The sequence below is a fragment of the Mesoplodon densirostris genome, chromosome 2 (genome assembly GCF_025265405.1).
Source record: "Mesoplodon densirostris isolate mMesDen1 chromosome 2, mMesDen1 primary haplotype, whole genome shotgun sequence".
Classification (NCBI taxonomy): Eukaryota; Metazoa; Chordata; class Mammalia; order Artiodactyla; family Ziphiidae; genus Mesoplodon; species Mesoplodon densirostris.
In genome coordinates this window covers 108,954,935-108,973,637 of record NC_082662.1, presented here as the reverse complement: position 1 = coordinate 108,973,637, position 18,703 = coordinate 108,954,935, and the positions used below count along the sequence as shown (strand labels likewise).

The 18,703-nt window shown below is 41.0% G+C and overlaps 1 protein-coding gene across 3 annotated transcripts; it reads left to right on the top strand.

Moving 5' to 3' along the window:
- Positions 1 to 548: 548 nt before the first annotated feature.
- On the top strand, positions 549 to 18,135 carry PRKAB2 (protein kinase AMP-activated non-catalytic subunit beta 2). Of its 3 annotated transcripts, none has more exons than XM_060090388.1 (8): positions 549 to 737; positions 992 to 1,174; positions 4,922 to 5,088; positions 5,884 to 5,977; positions 6,214 to 6,334; positions 9,948 to 10,081; positions 10,754 to 10,822; positions 13,365 to 18,135. In XM_060090388.1, the coding sequence occupies exons 2-8, from the start codon at positions 1,019 to 1,021 to the stop codon at positions 13,440 to 13,442; spliced, it is 819 nt and encodes a 272-aa protein (XP_059946371.1). In that variant the 5' UTR covers positions 549 to 737; positions 992 to 1,018; the 3' UTR covers positions 13,443 to 18,135. The 3 variants fall into 3 exon arrangements, with proteins under 3 accessions (XP_059946371.1, XP_059946372.1, XP_059946370.1); XM_060090389.1 differs by having other exon boundaries at positions 731 to 765; XM_060090387.1 differs by lacking the exon at positions 549 to 737 and having other exon boundaries at positions 849 to 1,174.
- The last annotated feature ends 568 nt before the right edge of the window (positions 18,136 to 18,703 follow it).

Here is an 18,703-nt window from a genome sequence, read left to right as displayed (position 1 = left end):
CGCAGCGACGAAGACCCAATGCAGCCAAAAATAAATAAATGAAAATAAATTTTTAAAAAAAGATTTATCTCCTAATTATTCCCTCTTCCCTGGGGACCCAGTCAGCCTGACTGCTCCCCATAGCTCTTAGTTTTAACCTCGAGCAATTACCACTACTACTTCCTTAGCTATCAGTTGCAAGTCCGTTTTCTTATTCCCTATAGGAACTCACCTCTCCGGGACGCCTGTCGAAAAGACGCTACAAAATGAAAACTTTTGGCGAACCTGAGGCCAGGTGAGGGGGCGGGGAAAAAAGCAATGCCGCTCCACCGGGTGCGGAGCACCAGAGCCCGTGACGGGACCCCATGTCCTTCGGTGACCGTCCCCACCCGATGGCAATCCCTCAGGCTCAAGCAACCAAAGATCTCGGCGCAGTCTCGCCAGCGAAGCAGTCCTGGCCCCGCACGCGGTGGATTGCGGAACCGGCGCCCCCGCCTGGCGCTGGAGGCTGCGCGCGGCTGCCCACCATCGAGGCGACGGTGGCTAGAGAGGCCGGCGGGCCCCGGGCGCTGCCGCGGCGCGGCCGCAGGGAACGCGCGCGGGGCGACCCCGCGTCTCTGGCCTTGTAGCCATTTTAGGAGGAAACCCGGGTCGCTAGCCCGGGGCGTGGCTTCAATTTTAATAACTTTATTGGTGGCTTTATCAGCAGAACAGCCATCGCACCATTGGTCCCGGGAGGAGGCAGAGCATCGCGGGAGGTGATTGGGTTGGGAGCACCCCTGGGCAGTAAGCGCGGAGGGTGTGGGGGAGTTTCCGAAAGCGGGTTTCTTGAGCAGCGGGCAACTAGGGGGATTGGGGGTTCCTGGAGGCCAGGGAGGGAGGGCTCCCCTGCGCGCGGCTTTCCTGGGGCGGGTATTCCTTTGCCCGGGTCCCCAGACGCAGGGGCGGGGCAAGGGGCTCCCTAGACGCGACCGCCGGGGTCTCCCTAGCCCCGTGTTGTTCCCCACGGCAGGTGGCCCCCGACTCGAGCTGCACCGCCATGGGAAACACCACCAGCGACCGGGTGGCCGGGGAGCGCCACGGCGCCAAGGCTGCGCGCGCCGAGGGCTCCGGCGGCCATGCCCCGGGCAAGGAACATAAGATCATGGTGGGGAGCACCGATGACCCCAGCGTCTTCAGCCTGCCGGATTCCAAGGTGAGTGTCCCCACGCCCCCAGTTGGTGGCGATGCTGCAGTAGTCTGGGTGTCAGGGCTCCTCCTCCCTATTTTGATTTTTTCTTATCACACTGACCTGGGTTACGGTATTTAGAGTTAAAGGCTTTTTTCGGGAACGGAGATATTGAGTGGTAATTCCTTTCGCGGTGCTGCCTCAAAATAGGATAGAGGCGGAGTTCTTGTTACTCGACTACTCTTTTGGCCACATTTTTAGGATGAGGCCAACAAACCTCCGCCCGGTCGCCCTTGGTTCTCCTAACAGGCACCCTCTTCTAGAGTACTGATGAATTTGTAGGTTGTGAGCCCTGGTGAAAAACTTCAGAGGGTAGGTTACCCGAGTTGCTGACCATAGGCGGCATTTCCTCACATTTGCCTTGAGGTAGGTAAATGAATTTCTTTTTCCTGATAACTGTTGTGTATCAGTATCATTTTTGCCCTTCCGAGAGCTCATCACTTCAGATCCTCTTCCCCTTTGGCATGGCTGTGAGCAGCAACCACTTGCTTATATGAATACTTTCTTCTAGTCATGGGGATCAATAAAGGACATTATTTGGTTGACTGCTTAGTTTTCATCTCATACTTTACAGTTGTCTTGGCTGAACTGCTTCTTTAACGTCCAGCTGCTTCTCAAGTGGGAGAGCAAATAATTCCAGGATTTCTCTAATTTCCGGTAGTACTTCCTAATGTTACCGCGGCTGAAAATGGACAACCCACAGTTGCCCTGAAGACCTTGCTCTCAATCAAGGACTTTCAGGAAAGTGGCAACTTGTATTCACCCTACGGAAAGGATAGATGGAGCTGACAGCAATGTAATTACCATTCGAATGTTTCTAATCACTTTCAGAGTTGTAGGCATTAAATACATTAATTCCTCCTGGTAGTCTGACTAGAATGAAGTAGAAAAATGGAGGGGTTGGGGAGATTGGGGTAGGTTTGATGTTATCACTCATCCTGTCCCACCCATCTGGGGTTTTATTTTATTTACTCCTGTAAATAGAGAATAATTTGCCGGGTTGATAACACATGAAATGTGGATTCTACTGTTTATTTTCTTGGATCACAATGGAGAACATAATCACAAAGAGAAGTGAGGGTGATTTCTTGGGGTTTCTTCTTCGTTCCTTTCTTCCTTCTCCCACTTCAGGACTTCTTCCTCAACATTTGAGCCCTCTCCTCAGCCATCTGAATTTACTTCTTCAGAGCTTTCTCAAGGTGATTGTATTTTTACCAATTTCCTACATTGATGACTCAGGATTTAAGTACAGTGCATTTGTCAAACTGTGACTGCAGTAATCGGCGTCCTGAATAAAAGCCAGGTTGCTCTGTCTGAAATGGAGCCTATTTTGGATCATTCTTTCCCTTACCTCAATCTTGACATTTGTGAAAGAAGAAAATTGGTTCAAATATTCCCAAGGTCACTTCCAAATCTAAGATTTTATAGTTCTCAATCTACTCTATTTCTTCCCTCAGTGTTTCACTTAAACATTTTTCAATTATAATTCTAATTGTTTTGCCTCTTTTCCTGATGATTTTGTTGACTATTTAACTTGGAGTAAACAATCTTTTTGCTAGTCAGCTGCACTCATGCCTACCACAGAAATGTCATGTCATACGTGGAAGGGCTTTCTTCCAAAGCTAGGCATATTAATAGTTTGTAGCTTTCAAATTCTAAACTGAAACTATTAAATCATACAAGTAAATAATAGAAACAGTGGCAGGCGGGCCTACATTGCTTCAAATACCAGCCTTCTTCGGTTTACTAGTTCAATGGTTTTCAGTCCTATTTGCACATTAGACTCACCTGAGATTTGTTTGAACACTGCATAGAAAATTTGAAACATTTTACATGTTTCAAAGTCAGGAGAACAGTGTAATGAACTCCTGTATTAACTGTCATCCAGTTTAAACAATGATCAAATCATGAATTAATTTATGTCACCTATACCCCAATCCACTCTTCCCCCACCAATTATTTTGAAGCAAATCCCAGACCATCATATCGAATATTACTTTATCTGTAAATATTTTAGGATGTATCTCTAAAGATGAGGTTTCTTTCCTTATTTTTAATATAATTTCAGTATTATTGTCTGGGAAGCTTTTTAAAAATAGATTCCCAGGCCTTATATCTGAATCAGAACCTGAGGCATATATAATTGTTAGGCATATGTAAACATTTCTGTAATTCTAATGCAGCCTGTCGAATAAGAGTTCATTGCTTTGAGAAAATGGAGATCAAACTTTTCTCTTAAGCCACTTCCTTATATAATGTGAAAGTTCCTTCAATTCTCTTTCTCTGCTTGCTTTGGATTATGCTGCTACTGGTATCTCATAGTGTAGTTTTGAGGAATATCGTGAGACAGTATGGAAGGTAGTCTGCCTCAGCCATTTTGAAAGTAAAGCCCAAATGAATAAACTAGTCCTTTTTTTTTAAACCCACATTATTTTATTTGGTAATATTTTGGCTTGGTACCATATAGTCTTATTTACCAAAGTCATTTAAGCCAATCTGAAGTGGGGGTGAGCAAACTTTTTCTATAAAGGGCCAGACAGGTAATATTTTAGACTTTGCGGACCATACAGTCTCTGTCACAACTACTCACTTCTGCCATTGTAGCATGAAAGCAGCTGTAGAAAATGAGTAAATGAATGAGTGTGGCTATTTTCTGATGAAACCTTATTTGTAAAAGCATCTGGCTCACTGGCCATAGTTTGCCAATTCCTGTTCTGAAGGATGGTAATGAAAAGAAACTAAGTAAGGAGTCAATTTTTTTTCCGGAACCCTACATACTTCACTTGATATTGGAACCACTTTTTTAAAGGAAACTGTGTTTATGATCTGATGCTTCTTGAGGCTCCAGAATTTTCATCCCTACTCCTGAAATAACTAGTACAAACCTGGCATAGGTGAGCAAGTAAGATTTCATAACCATTTCTCAAAATTTATGAAACCAATGATCTGATTTTTATATTTTTACTTTTTTTTTTTTTTGCGGTACGCGGGCCCCTCACTGTTGTGGCCTCTCCCGTTGCGGAGCACAGGCTCCAGATGTGCAGGCTCAGCGGCCATGGCTCACGGGCCCAGCCGCGGAGCGGCATGTGGGATCTTCCCGGACTGGGGCACGAACCCGCGTCCCCTGCATCGGCAGGCGGACTCTCAACCACTGCGCCACCAGGGAAGCCCTGATTTTTATATTTTTAATGTCCTTTTGTAACCTATTAACTAAAGTGGAGATTATGAATTACTTATGAATTTTAGCATCTCTAATTTCTATTACAACTGATAAATTGAGAGCTGCTCATATTTGCATGTGGTTAACTTAATTATTTTTTGTAGAACCATACTTTATTTTCATATTTTTTCTCCTAAGAGACACTCAGAAGCATATCATAATTGTCTGCCTATGAGTTAATCTGGTAAGAGGAAGTAAGGTTTTTTGTTTGTTTGTTTCTTAAGGGAAATCCTAAGGCTCTGAAAGAATGAGTGATATATGCAGACTCAGAAGTTAGGCTGTGATTTAGGCAGCCTTTGAGCATAAGCCATTTGACCATTTTGGTCCTAGATGAGTTCTTTTTCTATAGTTTGTTCAAAATCTGATTTAGTTCCTAATTTCAAGGCTTATTAATCCTTAGCAGAAACGTAGCACCCCTCTCTGCCCTAGGGAGGAGAGTGACCTTTTCAGAATTCCTGGGTCACAATTTAGGGATGACCTAATCCTTCTTACAGCTCCCTGGGGACAAAGAGTTTGTATCATGGCAGCAGGATTTGGAGGACTCCGTAAAGCCCACACAGCAGGCCCGGCCCACTGTTATCCGCTGGTCTGAAGGAGGCAAGGAGGTCTTCATCTCTGGGTCCTTCAACAATTGGAGCACCAAGATTCCACTGATTAAGAGGTGAAGACAAGTGTCTTGGTTGAGTCTACAGGGTCCAGGAGTAGAGGCTTGATTTCCTTTCTCCGGAGAGAGACCTGGCTGGACTACTCCTCTCCACCTGCTAGGGACTCTCTCTAGAACATTTTCTGTAACCAATAAGTATAGCTGTGACATTTTTTTCTAACCTCATAGTGAGTCAGAGATGTTTTACCACTTAGAATGTCATTTTCTTTAGGACTGTGTTAATACAAGTCCTTTCTATGCTTGTGGGAAGGCTTCCATAACTGCCTGAGTCCAGTTGCTCTGACTTCTGCACTAAAACAAAACACACTGTAAAGTTCTAGGTAGTAATGTTGTTTGTTGCTTTCAGAGCAACAGTGAATTATGTAACTGGTTATGGCCCTTTGTATATAGGTAATTTTCTAGAATCTGCTCAACAAAATATGGAAAGGGTACCCTGAGGCACTTCTTATCCTGAACCTACTTGCTATCTTATTTACATTCATGAGGGATCCGTTTTGCTGAAGCAAAATAGTTGTACTAAGGTGGAACATTCGGGAGGATTAACATCTTTATTGTTCTTTTCCAGATATTAGTTAAGAACTAAAGTTATTGGGAGGGGCTAGCAAATACATGCTCAAGGTGATATAAAAAAGGAGAATGGGTTTATAAATTATTTTTTACTACAGGGGTTGCAATCACTTAAGAATGCGGGAGATCATTGGTATGATATTGTGATTGCCTTGTGGTTTTTACATTTATATTCTGTCTTCTAATAGAAATTTGGCCTATTTAACTTTCTGTTTTCTTCTATAGCCATAATGACTTTGTTGCCATCCTGGACCTCCCTGAGGGAGAGCACCAGTATAAGTTCTTTGTGGATGGACAATGGGTTCATGATCCATCAGAGGTAAGGCCTTGATCTCCGAGGGTAACCACTGACTTAACAGTCTCCTTTAAACTATCATTCCCCTTGGTGTCAAACATCATTGCAGTCAGGATTGATAGGCTCCTATACTGTTGGATTTCTTTCCTGATAAAAGATGGTGGTGCCAAGTATGATCCCTTTTAAAAAGAGGAGAATTGAATAGAAGAGATGTATTTGAAATGGGGTTTCATGAATTTTTTTTCCATTCATTGTTTCAGCCTGTGGTTACCAGTCAGCTTGGCACAATTAACAATTTGATCCATGTCAAGAAATCTGATTTTGAGGTGTTTGATGCTTTAAAGCTAGATTCAATGGAAAGCTCAGAGACATCTTGTCGAGGTAATTTTGTAGTATTTGCTCTTTCTTGATCTGTTTTTCTTATAATGCGTGTTTCTTCCCAAGAGTGGTTTTTGTTTGTTTTTTCATTTTCTCCTTAGGAATCTTATGAATTGTATGTATATGTTTCTCCTATAAATATTAGGTCCCTGTATTCAAGAAAAAAATCTGCCTAGTGTATTTGATTACAAACTTTTTAACCAGTAGGTTTACACTGTAACCCAATACACACTCACAGTAGCACAAGTCTTACAGTATAATATTTGCCTTTATTACATGTAAAGCACTCTATTTTCTATTTTATCCTTCTTTTTATAAACCACTAATGGGCTATGGTCTATAGTTTAAAAAGCTATTTCTAGTAATATTTCAAGTTTTTCATTGACCTTTGAGAGTATCAACTAGCAGGGGCTAGCTGTGTCTCATATGCCTTGTTTAGCTGCCTCAGCTTAATCCTGCCAGTTTGATAGCTCAGTTGGCAGTTCTGTAATTTTATAGGGCCCTACATATATGGCAGTTTTTTGGGGGAGAAGGGTTATAAAAACCTCACATTTCCTTTTTTTTTTTTAATTCTTTTTAAAAATTTATTTATTTATTTATTTATTTTGGCTGTGCCGTGTCCTAGTTGCGGCACACAGGCTCTTTGTTGCAGCACGCGGGATCTTTTAGTTACAGCAGGTGGACTTCTTGCGGCATGCATGCAGGATCTAGTTCCCAACCAGGGATCAAACCCGGGCCCCCTGCAGTGGGAGCATGAAGTCTTACCCATTGGACCACCAGGGAAGTTCCAAAACCTCACATTTCTTTTGTGTATATGTTAACTGAAGTTTTGTAAGTTTTGGGTTAAAAAAAAAATCCCTTCATAGAGGAAAAGACCTGTATCCTTTTGTTTCTCCCAATGCTTTTTCCAAGGCCTTCATCTCTCCTTACATTAGCTATAAAACCAGAAAAGTGATTTGCTGTCTATACTCACAGTTGCCAATTTTGTTGTTTTACAATAAAGGCTATGACTGTCTAAAGAACTGTGTTTCCAGTAAGCACACTTCTCCCTTGTGAGTTCAAAGCCTGCCTCTGCTACTAACTAGCTTTGCATCATGGACAACTCCTTCAACCCTTTTGGTTCTTGGTTCCTTATCAGTAAAATCAGAGGCTTAGACTCTCAGCGATTCACAGCTGAGGAGACACAATACCTGAAGTGAGACATATTAGAATCTCAGGACACAAGAGTGGCTTATGCAATTTCTAAAAGAATAATCAATAGTGTAATAATTGTTTAGGAAAATTACAAAGATATTGTTTTCGTTATATAAGCTCAGAAAGTAAGGCTGGACATTGTTCTTAACTGGTGGCGCAGAGATTTAAAAGAGTTTAAAAATACTGAATTGAATGATGAGCCCACTAGTTACTCTAAATTTTTGCATTATATGATTCTAGCAAAGCAACCAATGAATAATAGACATATAATCATAATTATAGAGAAAGAGGACTAGCATACTTTTGATATTTCTCTCTTCCCACTTTCACCCAATTTCCTGATCCACTGAGGCAGGGTTTAGAATACATTTTATTAGGAATCTTCAGATAATGGGTTTTAATCTGCACTCAGTGACCATCTTTGCCATGTATGTGACTTTGGGTAAATGACTTAACCATTTTTTTTCCTGATGGAAAGGGAAAAACAAAAAACTGTTCTATGTACTTGCAAAGAGTGTTTTTGTGGATCTATGACAAAATAACTGAGAGTACTTTGAAAAGTTTCAAGTTCTATACATTTTTAAGATTGTTTAATATAACAGTATTTTTGCTACTCTTTTCTTTTGTCCCACGTATATTTAATTGAAATCTGAGTTCTTATGCTGAACTGGTTATTAAAATCCTTTTTACTAGAAACTGTAAAAAACATTAAAAATTTTTAAGCAAAAAATTATAGTTCTCTTCATTTTTGTGTATTTCTATTCTTATCTGCATACATTTTTTCCATTTTTTTAAGATATAATTTCACACGCCATAAAATTCACTCTGTTAAGGTGTGCAATCCAGTAAGTTTTAGTATATTCACAGAGTTGTGCAACCATCATTGCTATATAATTCCAGAGTTTTGTTTTGTTTTGTTTTGTTTGGCTGCGCTGTGTCTTCACTGCTGCACATGGGCTTTCCCTAGTTGCAGCGAGCAGGGGCTACTCTTCGTTGCAGTGTGTGGCTTCTCATTGCAGTGGCTTCTCTAGTTGCAGAGCACGGGCTCTAGGCACATGGGCTCAGTAGTTGTGGCTTGTGGGCTCTAGAGCACAGGCTCAGTAGTTGTGGCACATGGGCTTAGTTGCTCTGCAGCATGTGGCATCTTCCCGGACCAGGGATCAAACCCATGTCCCCTGCATTGGCAGGCGGATTCTTAACCACTGGACCACCAGGGAAGTCCAAATTCCAGAGTATTTTAATCACCCCCAAAAGAAACCCCATCCCCATTAGCAGTCACTTCCCATTGCCTCCTCCCCTCCGCCTCTGGCAACCACAAATCTACTTTGTGTCTCTATGGATTTGCCTATTTTGGACATTTCATATAAATGGGATCATACACTATGTGGTCTTTTGTGTCTGGCTTCTTTCACTTAATGTTTTCAGAGTTCATCCATGTTGTAATATATATAATTACTTCATTCCTTTTTATGGCTGAATAAAATTCCATTGTATGGATATACCATTTTATTTATCCATTCATTAGCTGACGGACATTTGGATTGTTCCCACTTTTTGTCTGTTACAAATAATGGTGTTATGAACATTTGTGTTCAAGTTTTTGTGTGGGCATATGTTTTCATTTCTCTTGGGCATGTACCCAGGAGTATAATTGCTGGGTCATATGGTAACTTTGTGCTTAACTTTTGGAGGAACTGCCAAACTGTTCTCCAAAGTGGTGCAACATTTTACATTCCAACCAGCAATGGGAATAATACAAAGGTTCCAATTTTTCCACATCATCGCCAATAATTATTATTTTCTGTCTTTTTTTATTCTAGCCATCTTAATGAGTGTGAAGTGGTATCCCATTGTGGTTTTGATTTGCATTCCCCTAATGACTACTACATTGTTATTAATTTTTCCTTTTTGTTGCAGTCATCGTAGTATCAGTAGTCTTAGAGTTTATAACCTTGTTGCTTGACTGGAAAAAAGAACAAATCTAATATTTTCATATTGTTTGGTAGTTTATAAGGCATTGTCACATCTGTTGTCTCATTTGATTCCTATAAAAGCACTGTGAAATAGGGCAGAGATTGTTATTTTCATTTTATGAATGAAGAAACTGACTATAGTAGAGGGATTTTGCCCAAGTAATACAATTGATAAATAGAGTAGCTCTTCCCTGAACCTACATCTTTTACCCCTCATCTCCTCCCCTATCCTTCACGTCATGTTACCATGTTGAGGAACTTCATGGTTTATGTTCAGGATGACGCAGACTTTTTCTTTGTTTGCCTTGCAGTTGTAGACCCAACAAGTCACAAGTTTATGATTCTTGACTTCTACCATATTTAATATTAGCTGCCATGTACTGACAGTTTTTTCATGCATCTTTAATAGCTCTCCAACTTTCCCTTATATTTGAATAAATATCTTCCAGACCTTTCCAGCTCACCCCCAGGGCCTTATGGTCAAGAAATGTATGTGTTTCGATCAGAGGAGAGATTCAAATCCCCACCCATCCTGCCTCCTCACCTTCTCCAAGTTATTCTTAACAAGGACACTAACATATCTGTGAGTATCCTAAGAGTATTGCTGGGGCATCTGGGGCTTACTAGGACCATTTGAGCTACAGTGTAGTAATCCTAGAGGTTGGGATTATTACAAAGGTGTGTTGAGTATAAATCATATACGTATCAGTAGCTTTACAAGTTCCTTTTTCCCGGGCTGAGTTGCAACTTTTCCAAATACTGTTACCAAAATTCATAGTTGTCTTCTGGTCCTAATATATCAGGCTCAGAGCTATGGATTGCTAGAACCAGTTTCTAAGACTTCTATTCCAACATAGGATAAGGAGTATTTATCATTTGGGGATATCCAAGAGAAGTATATTTTTCATATAATTTACATTTCTAGTCAATTCACTTGATTCCCACTAATATTATTTTTGCCTCTTACACAAATCTTCTTTATGTGTTGTGGGCAAGGTCTGTTAAAGAGGATGAATAGATAGTGAGGCTAAGGGTTTCTGCCCTGGACTCAGAATTTTCCTGATTTTCTGTAATGAGAATGTGTTATTTATATATACTAGGATGAGTGCATTATTTAAAAGAAATAATACATTCTAGTTTTGAGTTTCTCAATAGTCCCAAAGATCTCTGAGGAAGAATAAACTGGTTTAGGATTGTGCATTTAACCCCATTTAGTGGGGGTTTTTTTGGTTTGTTTTTTTTTTACCCCTCTTAGTGTGATCCAGCCTTGCTCCCTGAGCCCAATCATGTTATGCTGAACCATCTCTATGCATTGTCCATTAAGGTAAGTGGTGGGCCTGGTTCTTCACATAGTTACCCAAAATGGGAGGGGAAGAGTTGAACACGTGTTCCCTAGTGGCTACTTGCTCTGCTACTTCACTGAAGCTGAAGCTGGCAGTAATGGTCAAATTATAGGAGAAGAAGTTTCTTTTTCTAACTAGTGGGTTTGTTTGTTTTAAATTTTAGTCTCGATATCTGAGTTCTGGCTAGCTGAATTGCGCTGTGATTGAATGAACTTTTTTGCTTCCTGGTTTCTATTTGGGTAGCTATAACCTTTGCACCACCTACTTAATTAAGTTTGAGTTCATAGTACTAGGATTTTATTTACAGAAAAAGCAAGTTTACCTTCCAGTTCAAAGAATGCTTGAATGTGATATTAAGGCTTCCACTTTTTTAAAGGTGGACATGAGCTGCTTTCAGGTGCCTGAGTCATATATACCCAAGTGCTTGCATCTTTCCTACACACTACTTAAAGGAGAAATGTGACCAGACTTGCCCTGTCCCCCCCATCCCTGTTCCAACTCTTAGAATGCTTCTTGGTTTCTCTGCTGCTTTAGATTCTGGATTGAAAATATCTGTTCAGTCTTGTCATGTCTTTGTGGTCTGGCTATTGGAATAATATTTTATACAGTTCTGTAGTTACCAAACTAAGCTGAACATCACCAGAATCACTTGGGGGAAGTTTGGGAAAATATAGATTCAAAAGCTCCATCCCCAGGGATTCTGAATAAGTGTATCTAGGATGGGCCTCAGTAATTTTTTTAAGCTGCTTATATTTCTTAGATGTGCAGCCAGATTAGGGAAATCACTGATACAGCTGTCTTTAACAGATTAAGTGATACTTATTAAATATATATTATTGAATTTAATTTTTATAATAACCTTATGGGATAAGTATTATTTTTTAACCCTGTTTTATAGATAAAGAAACTAAGGCTCATAGAAGGTCGTACTGCCAATAAGTACCAGCGAGAGGACTAAGGTCCAGTCCTCCCATCCTTATTCCATGTCCCTGCCTAGAGACCATTGTGCTGGTTCTTCCAAGTAGATCTTTCTCTCACCCACTTCTCATTTCCACCAAACTCTTTCTGGAGTTGAATTTTTTACCTGCCTTGCTTCTGTCATTTTTAGGCTGTGATCTGCATACTGTGGTCACAGAATGTCAATCTGAGAAGTATTCATTGTAGATGATACAATATAGAGGAAAATAGGAAGAGGCACTGGTTTCTTAATTGGTTTGCTTGGGTTCTTTGTGATATAACTGAATTTTGCCTCCTGTATCTGCTCTTTGGCTATCAGGTGATGTCCACAGGTCTGCCATCTCTTTCTATGGTACACCCAGGGTCTGTAACACTGCTTGGGAAATGATACCTCTTACTCTTCACACTGGTTCTGACCCAGGTCAAGGTCTTGATTGTTTTGGTTCAGCTTGGCCTTGACCTATCCCTGGTTCTCTCAGATTGTTTAAGCTGTTTGGAATTGATCCATTGGACTGAGTGTCTTTCCAAGGAGGATTTTAGGGTCCACTTTGTTCAAGGATAGAAGATGATTCCTAAGTCCCCTCTTGATCAGAGATGACTTTTTTTAAAGTTCATCCCTGGTATTAAACGGGGCTTGGAAATGGTTTTTCAAAAGGATCACTGTCCTTTTTTCTCATTGCTTTTAAGACTTCCTTCTGGAGATAGATATCAGGATATTTCTTTTTTTCCCATCATAGTTTTTTTGGGTTTTTTTTGTTTTTTTGCGGTATGTGGGCCTCTCACTGTTGTGACCTTTCCCATTGTGGAGCACTGGCTCCGGACATGCAGGCTCAGCGGCCATGGCTCACGGGCCCAGCCACTTCGCGGCATGTGGGATCTTCCCAGACCGGGGCACGAACCCATGTCCCCTGCATCGGCAGGCGGACTCTCAACCACTGCGCCACCAGGGAAGCCCTTTTTTTCCATTATAGTTGTAAGCCCAGTATTTGAATGTGAGGTGGGGAAGGAAGTGAGGTAGGAGACTAATATTTTTTCAGCACCTACTTTCTCTGTCAGATATTTTCATGTAATCATCAGAGCCGTATTAATGGTAGGTGTTATCCTTTATAATGATGAGAAAAAACTTAGAGACATTAAGTAGATTATTGAAGGTCACAAACAGAGTAACAGTAGGAGTCAGGATCAAAACTTAAATTGATTTGAATCCAAAACCAACCTTTTTTTTTTTTTTTTCTTTTTTTGCGGTATGCGGGCCTCTCACTGCTGTGGCCTCCCCCGTTGCGGAGCACAGGCTCCGGATGCACAGGCCCAGAGGCCATGGCTCACGGGCCCAGCCGCTCCGCGGCATATGGGATCCTCCCAGACCGGGGCACGAACCCGTATCCCCTGCATCGGCAGGCGGACTCTCAACCACTGCGCCACCAGGGAGGCCCCAAAACCAACCTTTTTTTTATAATATCAAACTAACTGTGTTAAAAGTGAGCAGTTGTGAAGGATTAATGGCTGGGAACAGCTGCCTACATCCTGAACTAGTGAATTAACTACATATGTTTATTTCCCTTGCAGGACAGTGTGATGGTCCTTAGCGCAACCCATCGCTACAAGAAGAAGTATGTCACTACTCTGCTGTACAAGCCCATCTGAAGGGATTCCTTCCTGCCTCCCAGGATTCAGGAGAAGCATCTCCCTTGCCTTTCTGGACTAGACCAGTCTTACCTGGGACTGGAAGGCTGATTTGCTTTGAGGCTAATATGTATGTTTCAGAGCCTCTGAGTAGGATGCTCTGCTTTTGCATTTGATTGCAAATGAGAGCTTTAGGAGTTCATGGAATTTATTTTAAGAAAAAGTCATATATACACACACACACACACACACACACACGCGCGCGTGCGCGCGCGCGCGCGAGGAAAGTTAATGGAAGCCTCCTAGCTAGATGTATTCTCTCTGCCTGTGGGAACTCACCAAGACCTGTTGGGGAGAGCTGCAGGAAGAACCATTACAGGAAGCTTTTTTCCTAAAGTGAATAAAGAGCAAACTCTCAGGATCCTTGTTGGGTAGAGATTCTATCACTGCTACCTTGGCTCTCCAAGGGATGGACTTGTGCCAGACTGCTGCCCTACTTACAGCTGCCTCCTTGCAGGAGCAGCTTTTCTTGCATGGGTTCTCTGTATTCCCAGAGTATGTGCACAATCTGTGTTTTTTATATGATACCAGGTACCCCACAAGAACCCTTTTTCCTCTCATTTCACATTCTTGCTTTGTTCACCTCCTTCAGATCCTATATTTGACCCTTGCCTAACACAAAACTCAGTGGGTAAGTGACCCCTTTCAGAGGCTGTGTGAGACCTGACCCACTTTACAGACTAGGGCTGCCACAAAGTCTCCTTTTTAAGCTCAGCACAGGCCCATGACACTTTGTTACCACTTATTTTAACTTCTACTGAAGAATATATGGCTCAGCATTATATGAAAGGCAGAATGCAGGTCTACTTTTTTGTTTTGGTTTGGTGCCACAGTTCAGGCTGTATTGGCACATTCCCATACTTTTTCCCACCTGGTTTGGTCCTGCTTCCATGTTTTCTTTCACAGAGCAGATTGCTTTGAAGGTGGGAGTGAAACCGGGGGAAACTTCATGTCTTTCGTCCTTGGAAGATTTTTATGGGCCTACATTTTTCTTTTATTAAAAATGCCTTTTCATTGGTCTTAAGAGACTGCATTTGGAGAACTTCAGGCTTATGATAAATTGCTCCCAATATTTTCTTCTCTAGTCTGGCCCCCTACAGTCTTACATTAATGAAGCTGACTCTGTGTACATCATTACAGTAAACATTGCTCTAGATACAGACCCATTCAGGCTCATTTCATGCACCTAAAAGGGTCCCTCAACTTAAAGATTCATTAAGCCTAGCGGCAAGAAATTACCCTTGGTGTTCCCAGCCATGAAAAGTATCCATTTCATGCACTAAATGCTAACAGAGTTATCTTGTTCTTCCGTATCTTCCAGAAAGTGTTGATGAAGTGGGGTCAGTGATTTCCATTTGCGGAGTAAAAAGTATCTATTCAGTCCACTCTTGAGACTCAGAGATAAGATATTTTCCCCCAAGTTTCTGTGGCTCTTCCATTACAGATAAATGCAAGCCAAACATTCAATACTGAAGGAGGCTAAACTTGTTGCTGGAGAGGCTCCTTGACTGCTAAGATGAGCCCAGCCCCACTGAAAGGGCACCCACAGGTAAATTAGCTACCTCCTGTCTTTCGCATGTAAAGCTGATGATACAGTTGTCTTCGGGTATGTAGAACTCTTAGATCCTGTGTGTGATGCAGTAGAGTATGGGATTGTTGTTGGGAATGCAGATTGCTAAGTGCTTTGGTGGTTAGTTGCTGAGAGTAAATACTGCTTTAGCCACTCAAGGCCACCATCTGCCTCAAAAGGCTTTTGTGGAGAACGTTTTACGGTTCCAATCACTTTTAGAATGGTGTGCCATTTAAAAAATCCAGGCCAAATTCTGTTACTACCAACTCTCAGGATCTACATTGTCTTCAGTTATACTAGAATTTTTTTTTCCATTACCCATTAAACAAGTGGGCTTGTTTAGGAGGATTTAAAATCTTGGTTGTCACCTAGAGGATTGTGTTGTACTCATATGTCTTGTCAGCAGTATTGACATGTAATTGTCTCTGTGTTCCTGTATTAAAATCTCTATTCTGCACAAATAGATCATTAGAGTGTGGCAGGAAAAGAGATTCCTTCCATTTCTCTCAGGCCAGAGGCTTCTGTGAAATGGGTCTGTCTCCAGTGACAGTAGGTTTTGGTGCTGGTGACCTTCAGATCTTTCTAATCTGGAAATGTGTAGAAAGTGTCAGTTTTCCAAATTCTGAGGTAATCTTTCAGCCAGATGTGGAACTGGAGCCTACCAGCTGGTATGGAAAGGGATCAGTAAGAGGAATTGGATGATGTCCCTTCTCTGTACTGCTGATTAACATACCACGGCCTTGAGAATTCCTATCATACTCTCAGTCTGTCCCCTAGAAACGGTTCTAGAAGGTTGAGAGGGAGGGAGGAAGGTACCCAAGAGTACAGTTCACTCATTCTTTTATACTGGTTAAAGGGATAGTTTATTTTCTGCAGAAGAATTTGACAGATTTTGAAAATGAATAAAGGAAAAAAATTTTTTAGGGTTTTTTAAATTTGTTTTGCCTATAAGAGTTTCACAGTCAAAGAGTAAGAATGTAATTCTTAGGGAGGGCTGACTCTTGAACTGTATCATGGTTTAGGAGTTATGGGAAAAAGAAAGAGTAACTGAGCTGAGGAGTGGTACTAGGAAAGTTAAGGCTTAAGTAACTCGGAACTAAAAATATCCTTTTTTAAATTAAATCAAACATATACCTGTGTCTTTGGATCTCATTGTACAGAATTTACGGTATAAAAAATCTTTTTCTTGTTTCTATTTTCTACACCTTCTCCTATGTTGTGCTTTAACTTCATGTGTCAGGCAGACTTTACCAGGGTCTAAAGTCATACATTACCTAAAACAAATATTAGTCATCTTGCTGGTAAGGAGAACTTCTGTGTCATGGTTATTAGCTTGTTTTAAGCTTAGAGTTGAATGGGATTTAATCACTGTAGGTAAAACCCCTGAAGGTCATACCTGGCCTCAACAGTGTTGGCTTTTTTTCAAAACAGTGCTTACATATGGTAAAGAAGCTCTGTAAAAGAAGAATCCAAGAGAGGCTTCTGACAGGATCCTACAAACACAGGCTCACTCACTTCACCCCAATTATTTCTAGTCTCGTAGACCTAATGGATCTGAGATAAAATCTTTGAAAAGTGTTGGTACTCCACATATGCTGCTAAAATGAAGTTAAATTCAGAAAGAAGTGTTACCTCTAGACTGGGCTTATATTAATCTGGGTATAAATGAAGGAGACATATTAATGATAGAATCCCCTGCTGTTAATTGGGGAAGTAGAGCTTTTAAATTTTTGACCTCAACTAAAAATGATATGCAATAGTCTATGTTTGTGTATGTTTGAAATATATTCTATTCTCAGAGATTTCTAAATCCTCACGTTCTAGTGATTTGGGGCCTAGGCTTAAGAGCAGATACACAGTTGGTTCCTGCATAATTGTGACTCATTCTTAAAGCCAAGTTGTTGCTGTCTTCTAGGAACAGCTGACTCTAGTTACCCATGAGATGGAGGACCGGGAGGGATAGGAGTTAGGGTCTTTTAAAACTCTGGATCTAGGCATTTGTCTCTCCTTAAGCACCAGTCACAACTGGAGGTTGAAGGGCTGTGATTTCTGCAATGAACTCAAACTTTTGGAGTAAAAAGGCCAAATCTTTAAAAATTATAAGAAAACAGAAAGAAAAGGAAAGAACTCCAAGAGTCTGTTACTTATGAAATCCAATTCTTCGCAGTGGAATCCCTCTAGGATTCAAATTTGGGCTTTGTCTTGATTTGCTTTACTCAGTTGTGCTTTTTTTTTTTTTTTTGTGGTACACGGGCCTCTCACTGCTGTGGCCTCTCCCGTTGCGGAGCACAGGCTCCGGACGCACAGGCTCAGCGGCCATGGCTCACGGGCCCGGCCACTCCGCGGCATGCGGGATCTTCCCAGACTGGGGCATGAACCCATGTCCCCTGCATCGGCAGGTGGACTCCCTATCACTGTGCCACCAGGGAAGCCCTTCAGTTGTGCTTTGAATGAATAAGTTTTGTTAAAAATTAAATTTTGTTTTAGTTCCGACATTAGTTGGAGTCGAATTTTGTGTGGCACAGTGCTTTTGCAGTAAGATTGATATGAAAAACTAAATGCGATGTGGATTTTATAGTCAGGTTAAAATGGTCGAGGAGGTACCTACTATAAGTATTACATTATGTGTTCATCATCTTATTTCTTTTCTATTCCCATCTACAGAACACCTACCCAGGTTGTGGTTTTAGAACAGCCAAAGCTCACTAATGTTGATTAGTCCTAATCTCCACACTGGGCCCCATATGTGAAACTTGTTTAAATTTTGGTAAATTGGAGAATGTTGGTTGTTACTACACTGAAGCATTTTGAGTGAGTACAGCTCTGTTATAAAGGGGGAATAAGACTATAAAGGGAATTAAACATGTGAGTCCTCCTTTAAATGGTGCTTTTTGTAACCTTTAGTGCTGCGATACAGAGCTGCTTTTCAGTATTTCACGAAGGAGTGGCATACAAGAATGAATTTTAAAGCTTTTCTCCAAATGTAATTTTTCACCGGACTCTGACATGTCTGAAAATTATGTGATATAACACATACAGAAATGTGAGCGTTTTTTTTCCGTAAAACTGTTGAATAAAAGTATTATACAGCAATAATATTTGAGTTCTTCATTGATTACTGATTATATTATCAAGACCTATCCACTCAGCCTCAGGATCTAAAGAATGTAAATTGCCACACAGATACTTTTGAATAAAGAGAAAAGTAATAGGTATATGGGACACATGGTGTCATCCATCCATCTGCCACCTTTCCTCTTCTTTTTGTTCCAGGCTATGCCAAAATTAACTAGAGGAATGCAAACTCTGATTTGATTTTTAGCACTTTCTGTAAACTGCACACTTAGATATCATCCTGTGCTGGATTAGCTGAGATCCTAGTCTAATGATTTTCAACCCTGGCTGACATCAATACTACCTAAACAGATTCTATAAAAATATTGATGCCCAGTCTACTACCTCCACCCCAATTAAATGAAAATCTCTGCTATGGGATCCAGGTATCTATATATTTTTTTAGCTCCCCAGGTGATTCTAAGATATATCCAGAGATATATATCCATTATCCTGGAACTTCCCTACTCATTCTTTCTCTGTCAGATATGTACTTGAAAGCAGGTTATATACTTCATTCTGACAGCAATCACTTCCC